Source organism: Lithobates pipiens, unplaced genomic scaffold, assembly GCF_037356315.1.
Source record: "Lithobates pipiens isolate NorthernLeopardFrog02 unplaced genomic scaffold, aLitPip1_a1.2 Scaffold_16, whole genome shotgun sequence".
NCBI lineage: Eukaryota > Metazoa > Chordata > Amphibia > Anura > Ranidae > Lithobates > Lithobates pipiens.
The window spans coordinates 283,783,720-283,804,820 of record NW_027507748.1 but is presented as its reverse complement, the minus strand read 5'-3'; the positions used below and the strand labels follow the sequence as shown (position 1 = coordinate 283,804,820).

Here is a 21,101-nt window from a genome sequence, read left to right as displayed (position 1 = left end):
GTGGGCTTTCCCGCTCGGGGGCCAGTGGAATGGGCGGAGCTGTATGGACTGGCGGATGTGTGGCACTGGAGAAATCCTCACTCCAGGGCATACACCTGTCTTTCTGCATCTTACAGATCCTTCGAGGATAAACCTGGCTTATCTGAGTGGCCTGGCTATACTTAAGGTAGCGGACATCAAGATATTACCCAGGGGTATATTTGACCATGCGCCGCTTCTCCTGACACAAACTCTCCTCGGCTCCAGAAAATTTCCTGTGGAGACTGTCTAGATTCTGGGTGTCCGATGCTTTCTGGGACGCTTTCAAAGCCTATACTAGGGGGGAGATAACAGACTATTATAGCCAAGGTCTGTAGGGAGAGAAGAGCTGACAAATCAGGGAGGAGAGGAGGTCCGTCTTGCAGGAGGCACGATTTGTCAGATCCCAGGACCCCCGAGACTATGATGCACTTCTGTCTTTGAGTGAGAGAGGTGCGAATACGCACAACCTCCCCAGTCAAACGCTTACTAGGCCAACCCCATGCATATTTGAACAGGGGGAGAGATCGGGGAAGCTGCTGGCCTGGCTGTCGCGGGAACAATCTGGAGGGATGTGTGTGCCCTGCATACAGGGACCTACTATATGCCCCTGACGAGATAAATGACTGTTTTGCCTCTTTCTACAGAAGCATATACAGCTCTAGGGCTACATATACTAGCGATGACTTAACCCTATTTAACTTAACCCTTAATTATTTGAAACCCACTGATATCCTGGTCCCGACAGCAAAATATTGTGAGAAACTTGATGCCCCTATAACCACAGATGAAATCTTGACAGCTCTTAAAACTCTACAATCGGGTAAGTCCCCAGGCCCCAACGGCATACCAGTTGAATTTTACAAGCAATATGCAGAAGAGTTGATGGGCAAACTGCATTCTATGTTAATTGCAGTGCAGAGACTGAAGGCACTCCCAAGCTCCCCGAGTGAGGCAGTGGTGATCCTTAAGCCAGGCAAAGATCCGTCCTTGTGCTCCTCATACCGTCCTATTTCTCTGAATAATGTAGATGCCAAATTCCTAGCCAAAGCGTTAGCCATGAGACTTAACACTGTTATAACTGCTCTAATAAATCCGGAACAAACAGGGTTTATGCCGGGGAGGGGAACAGACAAATATTAGAAGGCTTTTCACACACATGGACAGGGCACAGCCGGAGTTGGCGGGAGTGGTGGCTTCACTTGACACCAAAAAAGCCACTGACTCGGTGGAGTGGGAGTTTCTGTGGAGAGTCCTCTTGAAGTTCAGATTCGGGCCGAAGTTCATGACATTAGTAAAGATGCTCTATGCCACCCCAAAAGCGAGGGCACGCATGAATGGCACACTCAGACCTTCCTCCTGGGCAGGGGCACTCGTCAGGGCTGCCCTCTATCGCCGGGACTATTTGCCCTGGCGACTGAGCCACTTGCCATTGCTCTGAGTGCTGAAGCGGGGCGAGGGTCATAGCCGTCAGTGAAATAGAATAAAAAGGTGTCCCTGTACGTGGACGACACTTTACTTTATCTTCTGGATGCCTCATAATCACTACGAAAGGCACTAGACCTATATGAAGACTTTGGTAGATTTTTTTTGGCATCTGCATAAACTGGGGATAGTCGGTCTGGTTTCCGCTGCACCCCTCACTTCCAAGGGCAGATACTGCAGTGGGTGGGGGAGTTCACCTTTCTGGGCATCAGGATTAGCAACATCACACAGGAGTTTATAGAGAAGAATGTGCAACCCCTTCTCTCCCACCTCACAGTCAAACGCACGGCCTGGTGCTCCCTTCCGCTCACACCGGTGGCCAGAGTTAACCTGCTTAAAATGGTGTTTCTTCCCAAGTTTCTCTACTTCTTTCAAAACACCCCCTCCCACATACCCAAAGCTTTCTTTAGGTGCCTGGAGGGACTGCTGACTTCATTCATATGGGCCGAGAGGCCACTGGGGTTGCCAAACAGATACTGTATCTTCCCTTACCGGGGGGGGTGGACTGGCTCTGCCACACTTCCTGTTGTACTACTGGGCAGCGGTCCTGCTCACGGTATGCTGCTGGTTCGCCCAGACAGAATCCGGTGGTGAGAGTAGAGGCAGCCATCCTGGGTTCATACGCGGCCTTGACTAACCTGGTGTATAGGGGACATAAAGCCCCCATTCCTTGATGGTCCTCAAAAAGACGACCATTCGGAAATGGCGGGAGGCCACGGCCATTTATGCTACCCCAAATCGTGTATCCCCACACACCCCGCTGTGGGGTAACCCTACCTTACCCCACCTCTGCGATACACCAAACCCCTCACAGTGGGCCAAATGGGGAATCACCACCCTTAAACATGTTGTAGAAAATGGCAAGATCATGCCCTTCAGCGACATGAAAAGAAAGTACTCCCTGCCCAAATCCTTTGAATTTAAATACTGGCAACTGCAGCATGCAATGAGGGCCCAATTCGCAGACATGATAACTATGGAACCACACTCAACTGAACGCCTGCTGACTTTGCCTATGATGGGGAAACCCCTCTCCACATTATATCTATGTCTGACGGTGGCACATGACGTCAAACCTCAATGGACAAATGACAGCTTCCCCCCTGTTCGGCCTGGGGGTTACGACATAATCAGACCAAATGAAGAGTGAATTTAACTTAGTTTATCTAATACACTTGTTATATACCTGACAGTTTCTCACGGGGAAAGCTAGGAAATGCCCTAATGAAATTAAGGGAGGGCATAATAAGGAAATATGCTTGGACTCTACTGGCTGAGAAATGTTGGGAAGAAGATATAATGGACTTGTAAGATATTAAATCTGAAAATGGATCTCTCAGACTGACAATGTAATACAAATACTTTAATGTCAAATGTTGAACTTATTGAAATGCTAATTTGTTAATAAAAACTATTTTCTGTTAAAGAGAGGATCCATCTTTGTTTGTGATAGAATATATCATGAAGAGAAAGAAGAAGCAAATAAGTAAGTGTAGACTTATAGGATAGGAAGCATATTGCTTCTGTAGGTGAGCAGAAGATAGAAAGATACCCCAGTAATGCTTATCTGCTATTTTTAAATCTGTCCCTATGAAATAGAATGTGGATGAGGGATATTACTGCTCTAATCCAATGTTTCAGGAGGAATGAACAGCTGCTACATAAGAATGTGACAAAAATTCTATGTAAAAGATTGGTGAAAAATGTAGCGCTAAAAATATCAAGCAATGAATAACAATGTACCAGAAAAACTTTGTGATAAAAAAAAAATCATATATATATATATATATATATACACATACATATATACACACATATATAGAAACAAGTGAAAGTCCCAAAGGTGAAACAATTCAATGGTAAACATATATAGAGACCGCCACAAAAAAGTTGTTGCTCAGAAGTGGGGTACAATGGCCTTAGCAGGCATGTAAAGCATTAGGGATAATGTGTCCTCCACCCAAGATAGGAGTATGCACTCAAGTGTCAGTGACAAGTCATTTAAGCAGGGATAGCCGGATCAGCAGACTTCCGAAGACGATCCAAGGCATCCAAGAAATCATGCAGGGAACCATAAGGCTGGAACTCAGATGTTAAGCAGCCAGACTGGAAAGAGGGGATCTAGAAAGAAAAAAATGGCTCCATATGGTGTAGGTCAAAATGGTAGGTTTTATTGAAAAAAAAAAAAAGGCAACATTCATACAAAAGAATAAAAACGTGATCAAAACGCGTTTCGTCCCAATGGACTTCAATCGCCCCAGTTGAAGTTCTTTGGTATGAAACACGTCCTCTTGGCTTTCCACTCCCCACATTGCTTTTATTCTGTGATCACATTTTTATTCTTATGTATAAATGTTTTTTTCAATAAAACCCACCATTTTGACCTACACCATATGCAGGTATTTTTTTTTCTTTCTATATCCCCCCGGATGAGAGGTGCCCAACAATACAACACAGTCAAAAAAAAAAAAAAAAACAGTTCCCTAGTGGAAACAATGGACAAAACAGTCTCACAAGAGGAGATCATTCAGTCTACAAATGTAAGGTCGGCGGAAGACCCCCAGATAGGAATGAGGTTGCTTGGTCAGAGAAACCATCCAGCATCAGATAAACAAAAAAATCCACAAAGTGATAGTCAAAAGGACCTGAGTATCGCAATAACCCAGGGGTAACAAACCTGAAGCCAGTTTGGCGAAGGGAGGTAGGGTGCTCAGGAGGTGTGCTTAAAAAGTATAGGCAGTTGCAAAGGTATACTATTTTCCCAGACTGGTGAACATAAACACAAGAAAAGGAGGATGAGCAAAACCCATCCACCAAAACACCCAAAAGTATCTTTGGGGTGTAAGGGAAAGCTCTGCATGACCTGCCTAACCCAAAACAGAACTTTCCCAGTCCAGTGAAACATCCACATATGTGCTGCTAGGGAAAGAAAAACGAAAGGTGAACAGTTAATGCTCAACTATAAGGGTTAGAACCAGAGAAAGATTTAGGAGAAACCTCAGAGGCTGTAGATCAGCCACAGGAGGATTAGATCCAGGAGATCAGGTTCTGCAAAGGCCTCTACATGTACTCTATCCACAATAGAGCGTATATGCAACTGGAGATGTGTGCCACCTGCTAATACAGTAGAAAACGGGGTCCTCTGTCAATAAGGTCTTCCAGCCATACAGGTGATGGCAGAGAGTGTTTACCCTTGAAAAACAAATAAGCCAGACCTGGATCACGGACAGCGTCTTGACAATGGACTACTCTGTGTCCCACTATCCACTGTGCCACAAGACGGCGACTTGACATCTTGTATATCTTCAATGTTTGCGAGTATGCTTTTAACCTTTGTTTTACAATTAAAGTACTATTGAGATAATGCAAAGGGCTGGTGCACTCTGTCTGTTCTTTTGCAGTTGTTAGCCCGACTACCCTAGTTGTTAGAGGGCAGCAAAAGCCTGGCATATCCCCTAATGTTGTTTCATAAGGAGGCACATGCTAATTGACCCTTGTCTTCCACATGTGCGCACAAGGTGTTATATCATTTAAGTTACTCTACATGTACTCTATCCACAATAGGGTGTATATGCAGCAGGAGATGTGTGCAATCTGCTGATAGTATAGTAGAAAAACGGGTTCCTCCATCTGGGTCCTCCAGCCATACTGGCAAAGGGGAGCACTTAGGTGCACAAACCTCTCCCTCCTGGAGGTGAGGGTGTTACAATACTTAGACGATGCCCGACTCAGTCACTGACGAGAGTTCTTGGCCTATAGAGACAGTCCAGATATCTCAACTCAAATACAGGCTCTCAGATACCAAGGGGGGAACTTGAAGTAGACAGTCTCCAAGAGAAGAAGAGACCAGAACAAGAGCAGTTCCCACAATTCCCTAATGGACTCTAAATAGAAAGGACAGGAGGGGAAAGGTGCATTGATCCACAGGATGTGGACTTCCTTAGGGAGGACCTGAAACGAACAGTATAACCCAAAGGAAAACACTGCTACCAACACTAGACACCTGAGAGGTACCATCTGGCCATGGCTTACAGTTATCGGGACCTTGCAAGGAGTTCTGAGAACAAGGGTCCAGAAAGCTGATCCTCCGAGTTGCAATCCACAATTTGTGGGTGTCCAGGGGAATGGCAATAGGGTGGACATAAGGTCCAGGGTCTTGAAAAATAGTAGCCTGAGTGGTCAGACCCGTGTTAGTGAGGGAGTAGTAGGAACTGGTTATTACACACCAGTAGAAGAGTACCTGAAAAATATCCTTGCTTTCATTTTTTTTTTTTATATGTTCTATTGTTTAGTTTTTAATGGAAATATTTGTGCTATTACTGATCCTTCACATATACGAGATTTTGTGTATTCCCCTTTAGTCCACACTCCATATAAAAAAAATTTCTGGCTTTTCCTTTAAAAAAATTTTTTTTTTTTTTTCTTAGGTTTTAGATTCCTATAGTGCTGCCTCTTCCTCGATCAATGAATATACACCTCATAGGGAGATCGCCATCTCAAATGCTGCTGTTTTTTTTCTGCCTTTGGTATTCCAGGTCACTATACACAGTTTGAGTCTAGCAGCTGTCTGCCTCCCTAAACATTAAAAAATGCATCCTGCACATTAAAATGTGAAAGCTTCTATATAAAACTTCAAGCTTTGCTGCCCTCTAGGACTGGGGATACCACCCTTGTGCATTATTCTACAACATTAATATGTCATAATATATACTCAAACATGTAAACAATGCTCATCGAGCTACTCGTCTGTAACCATAAAGATCTAGGCCGAGTACACTACAGAGTTCAGGGGGACCTTGCTGGGGTCCAAACTGGCTGGCTTGTTTCCAAGTCAGCACCTTCTTAATAAGAGTCCTTCAATGACTGAGGGAAAGAAAAGACATCACACTCAGTCTGGCTCAGTATGCAATGTGATGGGGGGGGGGGGAAGCAATTTGGGCAGCCAACAGATGGGGTACAGCTAGTGCTGAACAAAAGTCGCTATATAGAGACCAACTCAAGCAGTGGTGTAGGGATTTTGTTTGAGGGCAATGAAAAAAAGCTTCCACGAAAGGCTAGCAAAAGCATTATCTACATATTTATAACCCAACTTTTTCTAAATCCCTATTTTCTGCAATGAATGATAGAGAAAGGTCAATTCACGTGCATGGTAACAAAGGTAAAAAATGAACTACTCATTGTAAATACATATATGTGAATCATCTCATCTGTGAAAAGATTTTATACTTTGCATTTTATACTATTCAGATAGACATAGTCTTACTACACAGACACCACTGCCACACTACAAAGCCAGGTCCAAAGTTACCTGAAGACCCTGTACAGACTGCGATTTAGTTCTGAACAGCAGCTCACCGACAGTCATTGCTCTGCCTTCTCTCGCTAGGAAGCTTCCAGTGTGGCAGTAGTGTCAGAGGGTCATTTACTAAAGGCAAATGCACTTTTCCACTGCAAGTGCACTTGGAAGCGCAGTTGCTGTAGATCTGAGGGGGAAGATCTAAAATGAGGGGTATCTCTACTCCTTTCCATCATCCAATCACGTGCAAGCAAAAAAATTGGATTTTTGTACTCGCCGTAAAATCCTTTCCTCTGAAGTTCATTGATGGACACGGCTCCATTAATTCTGGATCTTAGGATTATCACGCCACCTTCAGGAGAGGACTAGGCAGAACATGTAACACATGTAAAAACAGCAAGGCTGCACAGCACAGCCCAGGGGGGTCCGGCTATAACCCCTCCCCCTGCTTCGTGCAGCTCATTTTGTCAAAAAGCAATACAAACATAAATAGGAGAGGTGGGTGCTGTGTCCGTCAACGAACTTAAGAGAAAAGGATTTTACAGGGGAGGACAAAAATCCCATTTTCTCTTTTGTTCATTGACGGACACAGCTCCATTAATTCTTGACCTTAGGGACGTCCAAAAGCAGTGTCAAACGAGGGGAGCAAAACATAACTTCACCCACAACAAAGGGAACACCTCAACAGAGGAGACGCCATCTTAAACGGCCGCCATCAAAACCTGTGGCCAACTTATGCATCAAAGATGTGTTCACAACAAACTTTTAACTGAAAGTGTAAACTGCAACCTTACACAGCCGCCTGTAAAACTTTGCACCAAAGCAAGCATCCAAGGATGCGCTTAAGTCAACTTTGTAGAATTTAGTGAAAGTGTGAACGGACAACCAAGTAGCCGCCTTACACACCCGGAAAGCCGAGGAGATTCCAATTCCCCTGGTGGAATGAGCAGTGACAGGAAAAAGGGGGCACCCGCCCCTTTAAGGCATAGGCCTGAACCACGTTCTGTCTGATCCACTGAGAAATGGTGGACGACGAGACAGCCAGACCTTTTTTCGGACCAGCCACTGAGACAGTCTGACTTCCGGAAGGAAGCCATAGCAGACAGAGCCGTAGAGACCGAATTACGTCCAGGAAATGTAAGGAAACTTCTTTCGGGTGTGTCGGCTTCGGACCTAGGGAGAGTAACACGATGTCCTCATTTAGATGTAAGGCCGAAACTTTCTTTGGAAGGAAAGAGGGCCACGGACGTAGCACCGCCTTATCCTTGTGGATGACCAGGTAGGAGACTTGCATGACAAGGCCGCAAACTCAGAAACCCTCCTGGCAGATTTAATAGCCACTAAAAAGAATACTTTGGAAAAGTGTTAACAAGGGAATGTTTTCAAACTGCGGTTTCTGGAGAGCCGATAGCACCAGATTCAGATCCCATGGAGGTAGTGGTGGGATCTGAATCTGGTGCTATCGGTGCAAAAAAAACGCCCCACCCCATCTCCTCAGACATGGAGATGTAAGCCTTCCATCTACGATGGTAAATCTTCAGAGAAGATGACTTCCGTGCCCTCAGCGTAGTGGAAATTACCAAGTGTGGCAGACCTCGGTCCCTTAGTAACTGGTTTTCAACAGCCATGCCGTTAAAACTAGCAACGGTAAAAGCAGGCTCAAGTATTGGACCTTGCGATAGAAGGTCCTCTCACATTGGCAGCCGCCTAGGAACATCCACCACCAGTCATACTAGGTCGGCGTACCAAGGACGTCCAGGCCAATCTGGGGCAATCAGAATCATCGGAATCCGCTTGGCCACCACTGTAAACGTGGTAGAAGTTTGAGGTGGGGGGCATAAATCAGTCGATAATGCCCCCATGGAGCCACCAATGCATCTGACGCATCTGCCCAGGGGTCTCTTGTCCTGAACACAAACCTCTGCACCTTCCGATTGAGTAGAGAGGCCAGGAGGTCCACATCTGGTGTGCCCTACCTTAGGCAAAGGAGCTGGAATACATCTGGATGCAAGGACCATTCCCCTGGGTCCAGCATCTGACGACTTAGGTAGTCTGCCTGCCAGTTTTCTACACCCAGAATGTATATGGTCGACAGGGCTGGCACGTGCCGCTCTGCCCACTGGAAGATGCGAGTGACCGAGCTCCTTGATGTTTGACATATGCCACCACCATGGCGTTGTCTGACTGGATCCTGACCGGACGCCCCTGTAGCCTCCTGGACCATGTGGAGAGGCACCGTCTGATCACCCGAAGCTCGAGCACATTGATCGGCAGTTGGGATTCTTCCCACAACCAGAGGCCCTCGGCTGACTGAACGCCCAAAACGCTGCCCAGTAAAGCTAGCGTCCGTTGTGATCACTGTCCAATGGAGAGGAAGGAACAATCTCCCGGACCGAAGGGTGGGAGACTTCATCCACCAGAGAAGGGAATCCCTGACTAACTGGCTCACCCGAATTTGACAATCCAAGGATAATGGAGATTTGTTCCATTTTGACAAAATCTCCTTCTGCACTCGAGTGTGAAATGGAGCGTAAGGCACCACTTCGAAAGTGGCTACCATGAGGCCCAGAACTTGCATGCAGAAGCGCAGCGATGACCACCTGCGGTTCACCAACAACTTCACCGCAGCTTGAAGAGTCTGCAGCTTGTCTGAAGGGAGAAAAACTCAGTAAGCCCAGGTACTTCAGGCACTGAGTTGGCACTAACACTGACTTCTTTAGGTTCGGCACCTAACCAAACTCCCGGAGAGTCTGCATGGTGATTGCTACATTCTCCCTTAATTCTGAGGCGGAAGCTGCTCTCAGGAGGAAGTCCTCTAGGTAACCCACGATTGCGATCCCACACTGCCTTAACAGCGCCAGAATTGGAGATAAGACTCAGGGTGCTGACGCCAGGCCAAAAGGGAGAGCCTGAGGCATATGGGTACACCGAGAGCTGGGCGGGGGCAAATCTTCATGCAGTAACATTTTTGTTCGCAGACTTGTTTGGCTTGCGAAACCAGGGACTCTTGTCCTTCAGCAGGTGCCTTGTCAGACTGGGAACGCTTACCTGGGTGGGCGAAAAAGCCGTTTGAGCAGAAAAAGAGGGTCCTTGCCTATGGCGTGGCTCCTTACCCCCTTCCTGGACTGTGGGAGCAATGTGCTCTTCCCCCCCGGTAACATTTTTAATAATGTCATCCAGCGAAGTTCCAAAAAGCCTCTCACCTTGGAAGGGCAAATCCGCCAATGCTTTTTAGATGCCTGGTCCGCAGACAAGCATTTCAGCCAAATCAGGTGCCATAGCACCACTGCTTATACTGATGCTCTAGAGAGCAGGGGGACCATAACCAGGGCCGCATCACAGACCTACTTAAGGCCATGCACCAGCTGATCTGCCAGTTCTACGCAGACCGGGGCAGACTGTTGCTTCTCCAATTCATGGTACAACAACTTTGCCCATTCAGTAAGCGTCCGACACCAAGGTCATGGCCAGCACAGGTCGTAATGCTGACCCCACCACCGTAAACATGGACCAGGCCCCTGCCTCGGCCCTCCTATCGGCTGGGTCCTTGAAGGCAGGAGTCCCTTCTACCGGAATCGTGGTTACTTTATTTAACCTGGATATCGGGGGGGGGGGGGGGGGGGGGAAGGGGGTCAACGACCAGGGGAGACACCCATTTTTTTAAGGAGGCTCTCCTCAAATGGCCTGTTGCGGACTTCCCCATTCCTTGTAGGTGAACTTATCAAGTAAGTCAAATACGGAAACACCTTAGGCGTGCGGGCCCGTTTGCGAGACCCAAAAGGGACCGCCACCTCAGCAGGAGTTCCTGATGCATCCTGTATCTTCAGGGCATTTCAGTGATAAGTGCTCCAACTAGCGCTTTTTCCTGCGCTAACCCAGACACAAAGTCATTCTCACTGTCTGAACGGTCCTGGTCCACATCCTCTGACAGAACAGGGGCTGCCGCGGGCCAGAGTCCCTTGCATCGCTTCCACCCTGGCAACAAAGGTCTCCAGGACCGCCGACAAAGCATCCATAGGCACCACATTTTTAGCAGGTGAGCCAGTTGCAATAACAGGGATGTCTGGGGAAGAAGAGCCAGCTTCTGACGCCATGCTTACCTTCACTCGCCTGCCACAACTTAGGGACTTAAGGCAAGGTACACAAACCCCACCCTCCTAGCTGCTCGCAGACTGAAGGGCCCCTCCGCAGGACTCACCAACCTGACTAAGTGCTGCGCTGCCGCTGACCGCTCTGCCCTGTGTCAGTCACAAAGTGCCTAGAGTAAAAACTGCGCTGTTCTGAGGTACACAGACCTAGCACTAGGAGGTAAAAACACGCTGAGGCTACAAGAAAATGTCGCCGGCCGTCCTAGTAAAAAAAGAAAAAAGAAAAAAAAGAAAATGGCTGCCGAACTTTCTAGAAAACACTGACAGCATATGCACTGCAAAAGACTACAGGCCGCTCCTCATGTTAACCACTACAATACAGGGCACTTTCGCCCCCTTCCTTCCCAGCCCAATTTTCAGCTTTCATCGCTCTAGCGCTTTCAGTGACAATTGCGCGGTCATGCTACACTGTACCCAAATGAAATTTTTATAATTTTGTTCGCACAAATAGAGCTTTATTTTGGTGGTATTTATTCACGACTCCGTTTTTTATTTTTTGCGATATAAGCGCAAAAAAGCGGAAATTTGGAAAAAAAACAATATTTTCTTTTTTCTATTTTAAAAGAAATCCAATAAAATCAAATTTTGTCATAAATTTAAGCCAAAATGTATTCTGCTACATGTTTTTGGTAAAAAAAATTCCGTTAAGTGTATAATAATTGGTTTGTGTGATCACGGACATATGTACGCAAATGATCATGTACATATGTGTGCAGGTGATCACGTACATATGTGTGCACATAATCATTGGGACAAGTGATTTTAGTGGGACATATGTGGGGGACATGTTTTTATTATTAGGGACATGTGTTTTTATTATTAGGGGACATGTATGTTTTGGGGACATGTGTGTTATGGGGACATGTGTGTTATGGGGACATATGTGGGGACTGTGTTTACACTGTGTGGTATGTTGTGTGTTTACACTAGACTGAAGATCAGCGAGTAAAAAGCTGTAAAAAACAGCTCATACTCACTGATCATCAGCCGGCTGCAGCAATCTGCTCTCCTCTCCTCAGCGATGACTTCTGTGTGAGGAGAAGAGGAGCCGATTGCCTAGCAACCGGCTGTTTGTTTACATCACATGACGGCCGTGATTGGACACGGCCGTCATGTGATCAGGAGGGCCAATCACAGAGCCCTCCTGCCGATCTGAGATGCGCCGTGTCCCGGTGACACGGGCGCATCGGGATCGCGCCGCTGCACGGGCACGCGCACGCGCGATCCCGCTCCTCCTGATGGACGTTCCTGAACGTCCTATCAGGAGTAGACGGCTCCCACCCGGCCGTATATGTGCATTGGCCGGGTGGGAAGTGGTTAAAAAGCCTAAACACCTCACAGTGAAGAAAAAAGGGCCCCCCAGCCAGGCATATACACCGCACCTTATGCCCAGTCACACAGCGGCCCCAGCAGGGGGAGAAGGGAATGAGGGATAGGGAGAGAGGAAAGGGAGAGTGAGAGAACCCCTAGTCGACCTCCCAGGGAATGCCCAGGTGCTCTATCCTGGAGGCAGAGAGAGCCATACTTGGCCTCCTGTCGGGATTGCTGGATGCATTCCACCACAGACCCATCACCAGAGCAGTACAGGGTAACTGCTGGCCATGGCACACTGTGACACGGACAGCAGTAGCCCGGTCATGTGTGTGTCCCGGAGCATATAGCTCCTCACCGGCTGCAGCTGGAGCATGTTGTGGCTGAGCCAGCGCATAGCTAGGGACTGCTAACGCTCGATGGCCAGGCTGGGGAGAGTGCAAGGATCTATATTATCAAGCCTGTCACCCAGCCTGGCTGTTGATTGTAGATCACAGGTTGAAAATTGTAAGGGAAAAAAAAAAAAATGAAAAAATTTCCAGGACCTTCTCCTACACTAAGCAGAAAAAAAAAAACTGAGCAGCAGGTATAGCCAGAGGGACCGCCCCCTGGGCAGTGCTGTGCAGTCTTGCTGTTTTTACATGTTACATATGCTGCCTAGTCCTCTTCTGAAGGTGGTGTGATAACCGTAAGGTCAAGAGTTAATGGAGCTGTGTGCATCAATGAACGAAAGAAAAATGCTGTTTTTTATTTTCCTTGCATGCCCCGCTCAGATCTACAGCGACTGCACTTGCAGTGCAAAGTGAATTTATCTTCAGTAAATCAACCCGAATGTCACAAAGGGATACCTCTTAATGCTTTGGTAGATGGTGTCTTGTTCACTGATATTGACAGAAAAAAATAAAATAAAATAAAAAAAAAAAACATTAAAAAAAGGTTACCTGCTATGAAGATTAGAGAACACTAAAGCTTGGTTAAAAGGAATTCTGCTGAACAGTTCTTGCAAATGTTGTACTTTCTCTTCAAAGGTCTTGTGTGGAAGTGGGTATGAATTTACCACCTTATAATATTGCTTTAACCCTAAACCAGAGCAATAAAGGACAAAAATCAGACTCCAATACACATTGGTCTCAGTTCAGTCTTTGCTATTTAACGTACCAATAAGACTAGGGTCAGTTGCATTCAATCTGACAAACATTGGTTCCCGCATGTACGTTGTTAGCGCTCTTGCTAAGGATTCCGGGTATGTTGCTGAAACCGCTAGCATTTGCTTGTTAGCCGGAAGTGATGAATAAATCCAGCTAATAAAACAAAACATCAATTAAAAAAATATAAAATAAGAATATATTCACTACTTGTATGTTAAATGAAAATGTATAAATTGTAAATTTCCTACTTAATTTGTTCCTGGAAGCTCCCTACTTCTAGAAGTTTATCTGCTTCATCAAGAATGAAAAGACGAATACTGGCTGTGTTGAGGAAGCCAATTTCTATCAACTGTTTTATTCTGCCTGTAACAAGAAAAAAAAAAGAAAGACACTTTCATGTAAGACCCTATAGCCAGCATAAAGTGCGACTTGATTAGTACAGGGAATTCAAGAGAAGTAGTTACACAACCCAAGAATCTATTCAAGTAAAAATAATTCCAAAAGTGCAGCAAATCCATCTATGGTTGGATTTAAGATGTAGCACATCATGCCCAATAGAAAAGGCAATTCATCTCGTGTGCTGGATTTTTGAGTGCACTGGTTTTGTGAGTAGTTTTAGGCTGGGTTCACAGTAGAACAAGCAGCAGCTCACAGCAAGAGTGTGGTGCGTCTCCATTTACCGTTTCAGGTCCGACTTCAGCCCTGAGCCGGACCAGGACAAAAAGTTCTCCGGTGCATTTTGCACTGGAGCCACTGCAGAGATGTGTGTACTGGCTCCATAGAGAACCGGTCACAATCTCCTGCTATGCGAATTGGATTCGGGGAAACTTGTATCCAATTTTCACTAGTGTGAAACCAGCCTTAAAGCGGAGGTCCAGCTGAAAACGAAAAAAAAAAAAAAAGTCAGCAGCTACAAACACTAGCTGCTGACTTTTAAAAAGCACACTTACCTGTCCAGGGTACCCATGATGTTGGCTGCCCGAGGCCGATCCGGCCATCGGATCGGGTCGTGGCGCGGCCATTCGAACTAAGAGAAGCAGGCTGTGGAGCCTTACAGCTTCACAGCCCTTTTCCTGTTGTGCGGTGCTTTGTGAATGGCCGGCTGTGTTCTGGGACACACACAGTTTCCCGGAACACAGCGCGCCCATTTTCCAGAAGACAATGCGAAAAAGGAAGTGACAGATTAGGACGATCTGCCTAGCAACAGCCATTTCTGACAAGTAAAAAAAAAATAATTTTTTTTTCTGATTTTTAGGAGCATTTTTATGTAATTTTTTTTTTTTTTTTAGGGTGGACCTCTTTTGGGCTTATTAAATCATTTATTTACTACATTATGAGAGTGTTTTTGTTTTTTCTTCCTGACATGATGTGCTACATCTTGAATCCGACCGTGGATGGATTAGCGATCTGAGGGATTGCTGCAGATTTTCAATCCAGTGTGGCTGGGAAAGCATGTATGACCTTAGCTGAGTGTGGGTCAAACTGTGAGGTTAGAGGCTGAAGTGACAAGTGGTAGAGCACAGACTAAAATATATTGAGGATCACATATGAAAAATGTACAGTGGTGTGAAAAAGTGTTTGCCCTCATTTCCTGTTCCTTTGCATGTTTGTCACACTTAAGTATTTCGGAACATCAAACCAATTTAAACAATAGTCAAGGACAACACAAGTAAACACAAAATGCAATTTGTAAATGAAGGTGTTTATTATTAAAGGTGAAAAAAAATCCAAACCATCATGGCCCTGTGTGAAAAAGTGATTGCCCCCTAAACCTAATAACTGGTTGGGCCACCCTTAGCAGCAACAACTGCAACCAAGCGTTTGCGATAACGTGCAATGAGGCTTTTACAGCGTCCTGGAGGAATTTTGGCCCACTTATCTTTGCAGAATTGTCCTAATTCAGTTACATTAGAGGGTTTTCGAGCATGAACGGCCTTTTTAAGGTCATACCACAACATCTCAATAGGATTCAGGTCAGGACTTTGGCTAGGCCACTCCAAAGTCTTCATTTTTGTTTTTCTTCAGCCATTCGGTGGTGGACTTGCTGGTGTGTTTGGGATCATTGTCCTGCTGCAGCACCCAAGTTCGTTTCAGCTTGAGTACACGAACAGATGGTCGGACATTCTCCTTCAGGATCTCTTGGTAGACAGCAGAATTCATAGTTCCTTTTATCACGGCAAGTCTTCCAGGTCCTGAAGCAGCAAAACAGCCCCAGACCATCACACTACCACCACCGTGCAGTCAGCGGCGCATACCGAGGGGAATATCTCCTAAACCGTACAGGTTTAGGAGATTTTTTTTACCTACAGGTAAGCCTTACTATAGGCTTTCCTGTAGGTAAAAGTAAAAAAAAAAAAAAAAAAAAAAAAAAAGTATACAACCACTTTAAAAGGAGCCACAAGTGGAAAAAAGTAAATAAATGTATTAGCATGTAGCAGATTCACTTTAAACTCAACAACTAATTTGGCAAACACCAATTCATTTTCTATACTTAAGCAAAAACGAAAACAAACAAAAATGTCATATATTGCAGTTTACCTGTCCTTAGATGTGGGTCATCAGATTTTTCATCCTAAAAATATTTTTAGAAAGTACAGAAAATAAATATTCATCTTGCCAGAAATACAGTGCCCTTGTCGCAAGCTGTGTGAAGTTGGCACCCCATATTTGTAAAACCTGAATAAAAATATACCATTCCTTTTTGCCGCAAAAATTTGTGTTTGTGCTGGTTTGTGCTGCAAAAATGAGCGTTTGTGCTGGTTCAGTTTCTGAGATATTAAACATTCAATTTAATGCAAGCCCTGCCCACTTTGCAACCAATATTGCTGCATTTTAAAAACAAAATGCACCATTCATTTGTGCCACGTTTGTGCTGCAAAAATAAACGTTTATGCCGCTTTGGTTGCGGAGATATTGTGCGTTATTGTTAAAAGTGAATGTAGAGTAGAAAAATGTAAATGCAATGTAGTGTAGATACAACTCTACATACTCACTCACAGGGGCGTTTCTTAACCACTTGCCGACCGCCGCACGACGATGTACGTCGACAGAATGGCACGGGCAGGCATAAGGGCTTACATGTACGTCCTTGCCTGCCCGACGGTCGGGGGCCCGATCGGGCCCCCGCCCGGTGCCTGCGGCGGTCGGTATTCGTTCGGGAGCGATCCCGGACGAGAGGACGGCCATTCATTCATGGCCACCCCCTCGCGATCGCTCCCGACGAATGAAAATGTCCCGTGACATCACTTCCTCTCCTGTAATGTAAACACAGGAGAGGAAGTGATGTATTCTCTCCTCCGTGTCGGTATTTTTCGTTCCGGCACCGAGGAGAGAGCATCGGTGAGTTGCACAAGCACTACACTACACAGTAGAACATGCCAGGCACACTCACACCCCCCCCTTTACCCCCCGATCACCCCCCAATTACCCCTGCCCCCCCAGTCACAGTGACACCAAATTGCTTTTTTTTTTTTGCATTGGTGTCATTTGTGACTGTAATAACTGTTAGGGCAGTTAGGGTTAGCCCCCTTTAGTTCTAATGTGCCCCCCTAACCCCCCCCCAATAAAGGTTTAACCCCGTGATCACCCCCCGTCGCCAGTGTCACTAAGGCTGGGTTCACATTGCAGCGGTTTATGAGAACGAATGTGATTCGCACCGCACTGCAGTGCAAATCACATCCGATCTCTGTGCGATTCGAGTTCAGCCATACAGATAGTATGGCTGAATTTGTGTCGCACCCGCCGCAAATTCGCACGGGACCCTTTTTTTGGCCCGCAGCAGATTCGGATCGCATGGGTGTTCACACCATGCGATCCGAGTTTGCAGATCGCACTGCGATATGCGAACTGATCTGGGGGGGTCATTAACATTTCACTGACACTCCCAGCAGTTCGCATAGGGCAGTGTGAACTGCCGCCGGGAGGCATGTGATGCGGGAACCCGCTGCGGATTCGTGGCGTTCCCGCATCACTCCAGTGTGAACCCAGCCTAATAAGCGATCATTTTTCTGATCGCTGTATTAGTGTCACAGGTGACGCTAGTTAGGCAGGTAGGTATTTAGGTTCGCCGCAGCTTTTTATAGCGCCAGGGACCCCCATATACTACCGCATAAAGCCCCCTGATTGCCCCCTAGTTAACCCTTTCACCAGTGATCACCATATAACTGTTACAGGTGACGCTGGTTGGTTAGTTATTTTTTTATAGTTTCAGGGCACCCGCCATTTATTACCTAGTCTCACTAGTGTACCCCTAAATTTAGGGGTGTCTACTTTCCAAAATGGGGTCATTTGGGGGGGGTTGTGCCATCTTGGCATTTTATGGCCTTCAAAACTGTAACGCCCTTAGAAAGCCTGAAGGCGGTGCTTGGTTTTCGGGGCCCCGTACGCGGCTAGGCTCCCAAAAAGTCCCACATATGTGGTATCCCCGTACTCAGGAGAAGCAGCAGAATTTATTTTGGGGTGTCATTTCACATATGCCCATGGCATGCGTGAGCAATATATCATTTAGTGACAACTTTGTGAAAAAAAAAAAAAAAGTTTGTAATTTTCCCGCAACTTGTGGCAAAATATAAAATATTCCATGGACTCAACATGCCTCTCAGCAAATAGCTTGGGGTGTCTACTTTCTAAAATGGGGTCATTTGTGGGGGTTTTGTGCCATCTTGGCATTTTATGGCCTTCAAAACTGTAATAGGTAGTGAGAAGTGAAATCAAAAATTTACGCCCTTAGAAAGCCTGAAGACGGTGCTTGGTTTTCGGGGCCCCGTACGCGGCTAGGCTCCCAAAAAGTCCCACATATGTGGTATCCCCGTACTCAGGAGAAGCAGCAGAATTTATTTTGGGGTGTCAATTCACATATGCCCATAGCATGTGTGAGCAATATATCATTTAGTGACAACTTTGTGTAAAAAAAAAAAAAAAAATATTATTTTTTGTCATTATTCAATCGCTTGAGGCAAAAAAATAAAATATTCAATGGGCTCAACATGCCACTTATCAATTTCCTTAGGGTGTCTACTTTCCAAAATGGGGTCATTTGGGGGGGTTTTGTACTGCCCTGCCATTTTAGCACCTCAAGAAATGAGATAGGCAGTCGTAAACTAAAAGCTGCGTAAATTCCAGAAAACGTACCTTAGTTTGTAGATGTGACAACTTTTGCGCAAACCAATAAATATACAAGTATTGACTTTTTTTTTTACCAAAGACATGTGGCTGAATACATTTTGGCCTAAATGTATGACTAAAATTGAGTTTATTGGATTTTTCTAATAACAAAAAGTAGAAAATATCATTTTTTTTTCAAAATTTGCGGTCTTTTTACGTTTATATCGCAAAAAATTAAAATCGCAGAGGCAATCAAATACCATCAAAAGAAAGCTCTATTTGTGGGAAGAAAAGGACGCAAATTTTGTTTGGGTACAACATTGCATGACCGCGCAATTACCAGTTAAAGCAGCGCAGTGCCAAATTGTAAAAAGACCTCTGGTCATTGACCAGCAAAATGGTCCGGTCTGAAGGTGGTTAATGAATAGCAAAGTCTTTGTGTAATATGTGAATCAGTAAAGTATGTCTTCCTTCAAGGCATTTCAAACGTACTTTCAGGAGTAGAAATTGAAGAATCCTTTGTTCGTCCAATAGTTGGTTTATTGATCAGAAAGACAAGCAAAGACAAGATTGACATCTGGTAACATATGGCATGGTGATGGCCTCAGAAGGAGGAAAGGGTCATCTGATCTACATTCTCCAAAGTGTAGAATCCATTCTCTTCCCACCGATCCTCTCTCATAACCTTACTCTCTTCTTATACTTTTCATGATGCTATGTCAGCATATCCTAATAACTCCCACATTTGCATATATACCCAATATGGTTCAGTCTATAGATAAGTAGCATAACTCCACCCATTGTACTGACATAGTAACGCAAAAATAGAAATACCTACTCAGCCAAACCAATCCTATCTAAACTCTGTGTTGTTCTGTGACCTTCAGAAACCATCACTTACCACCGAACATATAACTTACATATATTTTCAGAAACCCTTATCACTTTAAAATATTAATTTACTTAAAAACTTCTAACAGTTATAGTTACTGCAATCCCGCCCACTTTGCACCCCATAGTGCTGAATTTTAAAAACAAACGCGCTATTCGTTTGTGCCGTGGTTGCGGAGATATTGCGCCTTATAGTTACTGCAACCCCACCCACTTTGCACCCCATAGGGCTGAATTTGAAAAACAAATGCGCCATTCGTTTGTGCCACTTTGGTTTCGGATATATTGAGGGACTAGACTTTTTTGTTTGTGGTTTGTGCAGATTTGGTGGATATTGTACATAGTGTTTTACTTCAAATGCATAGTTTTGCCACCCCCACAGGGACTCCCCCCCCCCCCCCCTTTCCGATTCTCTAGCGCTGACTAGAAGAACAGACGGAGGACAGAGCACAGCTGGCTCTGGCTCTAGTGAGGCAGAGCCAGCTGTCAATCAGGCGGCAGGGTGGATCTCAATGGTATTGTCGGGATCTGTCCTGGCTGCATCGCACCTCTGCACTGTCAGGATATAGTGGGCAATAGCCCGCCACATGCACATGAGTTTTTTGGTCACAGGAGAACATACTATATGTCATCCTGTGAACAAAAAGAGAGAACTAAGGCCAAAAAAGGTTGGGCCATAGCTCTTTTAAACCAGGTGTTAACCAAGCAAACCAGCACTCCAGCAAATCCTCTTATACAAGTCACTTCTTTTAATTGCTTTTTTGAAAAACATCTATGTCAGTAAACATTTTCCTGACAGACTCCATGGCAGACTACTTGTGGATTAACCCCGCCACCTCTCCAATGCTATAGGACCCCACTCCCATAAATCTGAGCTCACCACTTGAGATTGCGTTCCTTTTTTGTCCTCCTCATTGAACCTCCTTACATTTACATATGTCCAAAATTGATTGTGGAAGTTGATGCCGGGCCGTTTCAAGATAGCCCAGGGCCCAGCCATGGGTGGGTGTGTGGCCCCTGTATCCTGTGGTGGGGAAGGCCTTCGTATGCCCAGGTTCAGTGGAACAGCTGGCAGGTCTGAAGATTCTCCATGGCAGCAGTTCTTTTATGTAAAAGCTCCCTGTTTGTTTTTACCTCATGTGCCTTGCTGTCTTTTTATTTATTTTTTTGCTTCTATGGCACCTGGAACTCAAGTGCGTTCCAAGGTTCGGTTCCATCTTCCCGGTCACGGCTCCGGCTAACTACTGCGCATGTGCGATCCTAGGACGAAGCAGAGGCTTGGTTTTGCGCATGCGCGGTGTGGCAGGGGACCCCTGCGCAGGTGCAGTCCGGCACAGCAGTGACGTCATTCCGGCGGGGATGTTTGAATCCCTGAGAGCCCTGTCATTCTAAGGATTACTATAGGCAGCTTGCGTCAGCGCCTCAGGCCCCAGGTTTTCAGATCATGGTTAGCTTCAGCCTGGGGCTATGGTAAAAGAGGGAAGGGGGGCTAAGATTAAGAGGAAGCTGCACTGCTATTTGTACTCCTTTGTTCCAGGACGTGCGAGTGTTCCTACAAAGCTGCAGGATGCCATGGACAGATCACCGCCTCCTTACGGCCAGCCCTCGTGCTCTAGGTATGTGGGGCATGAGAAGGGGAGTGCCAGGTCCACATGCAGATGGACTGATTCCCTAAACGTCACATTCTCCCTTCTCCCTTTT

General features: G+C 45.7%; 1 protein-coding gene across 1 annotated transcript in view; it reads right to left on the bottom strand.

Annotated features, from left to right (window-relative positions):
- Positions 1 to 21,101, bottom strand: part of DDX20 (DEAD-box helicase 20) — a 124,766-nt gene that overhangs the window by 42,202 nt on the left and 61,463 nt on the right. Inside the window, exons 5-7 of the mRNA XM_077481533.1 lie at positions 13,655 to 13,769; positions 13,417 to 13,559; positions 13,200 to 13,338 (exon numbers count right to left, since the gene is read on the bottom strand). Of these exons, the coding sequence (XP_077337659.1) occupies positions 13,200 to 13,338; positions 13,417 to 13,559; positions 13,655 to 13,769 (397 nt within the window). The remainder of the gene's footprint in view (positions 1 to 13,199; positions 13,339 to 13,416; positions 13,560 to 13,654; positions 13,770 to 21,101) is intronic.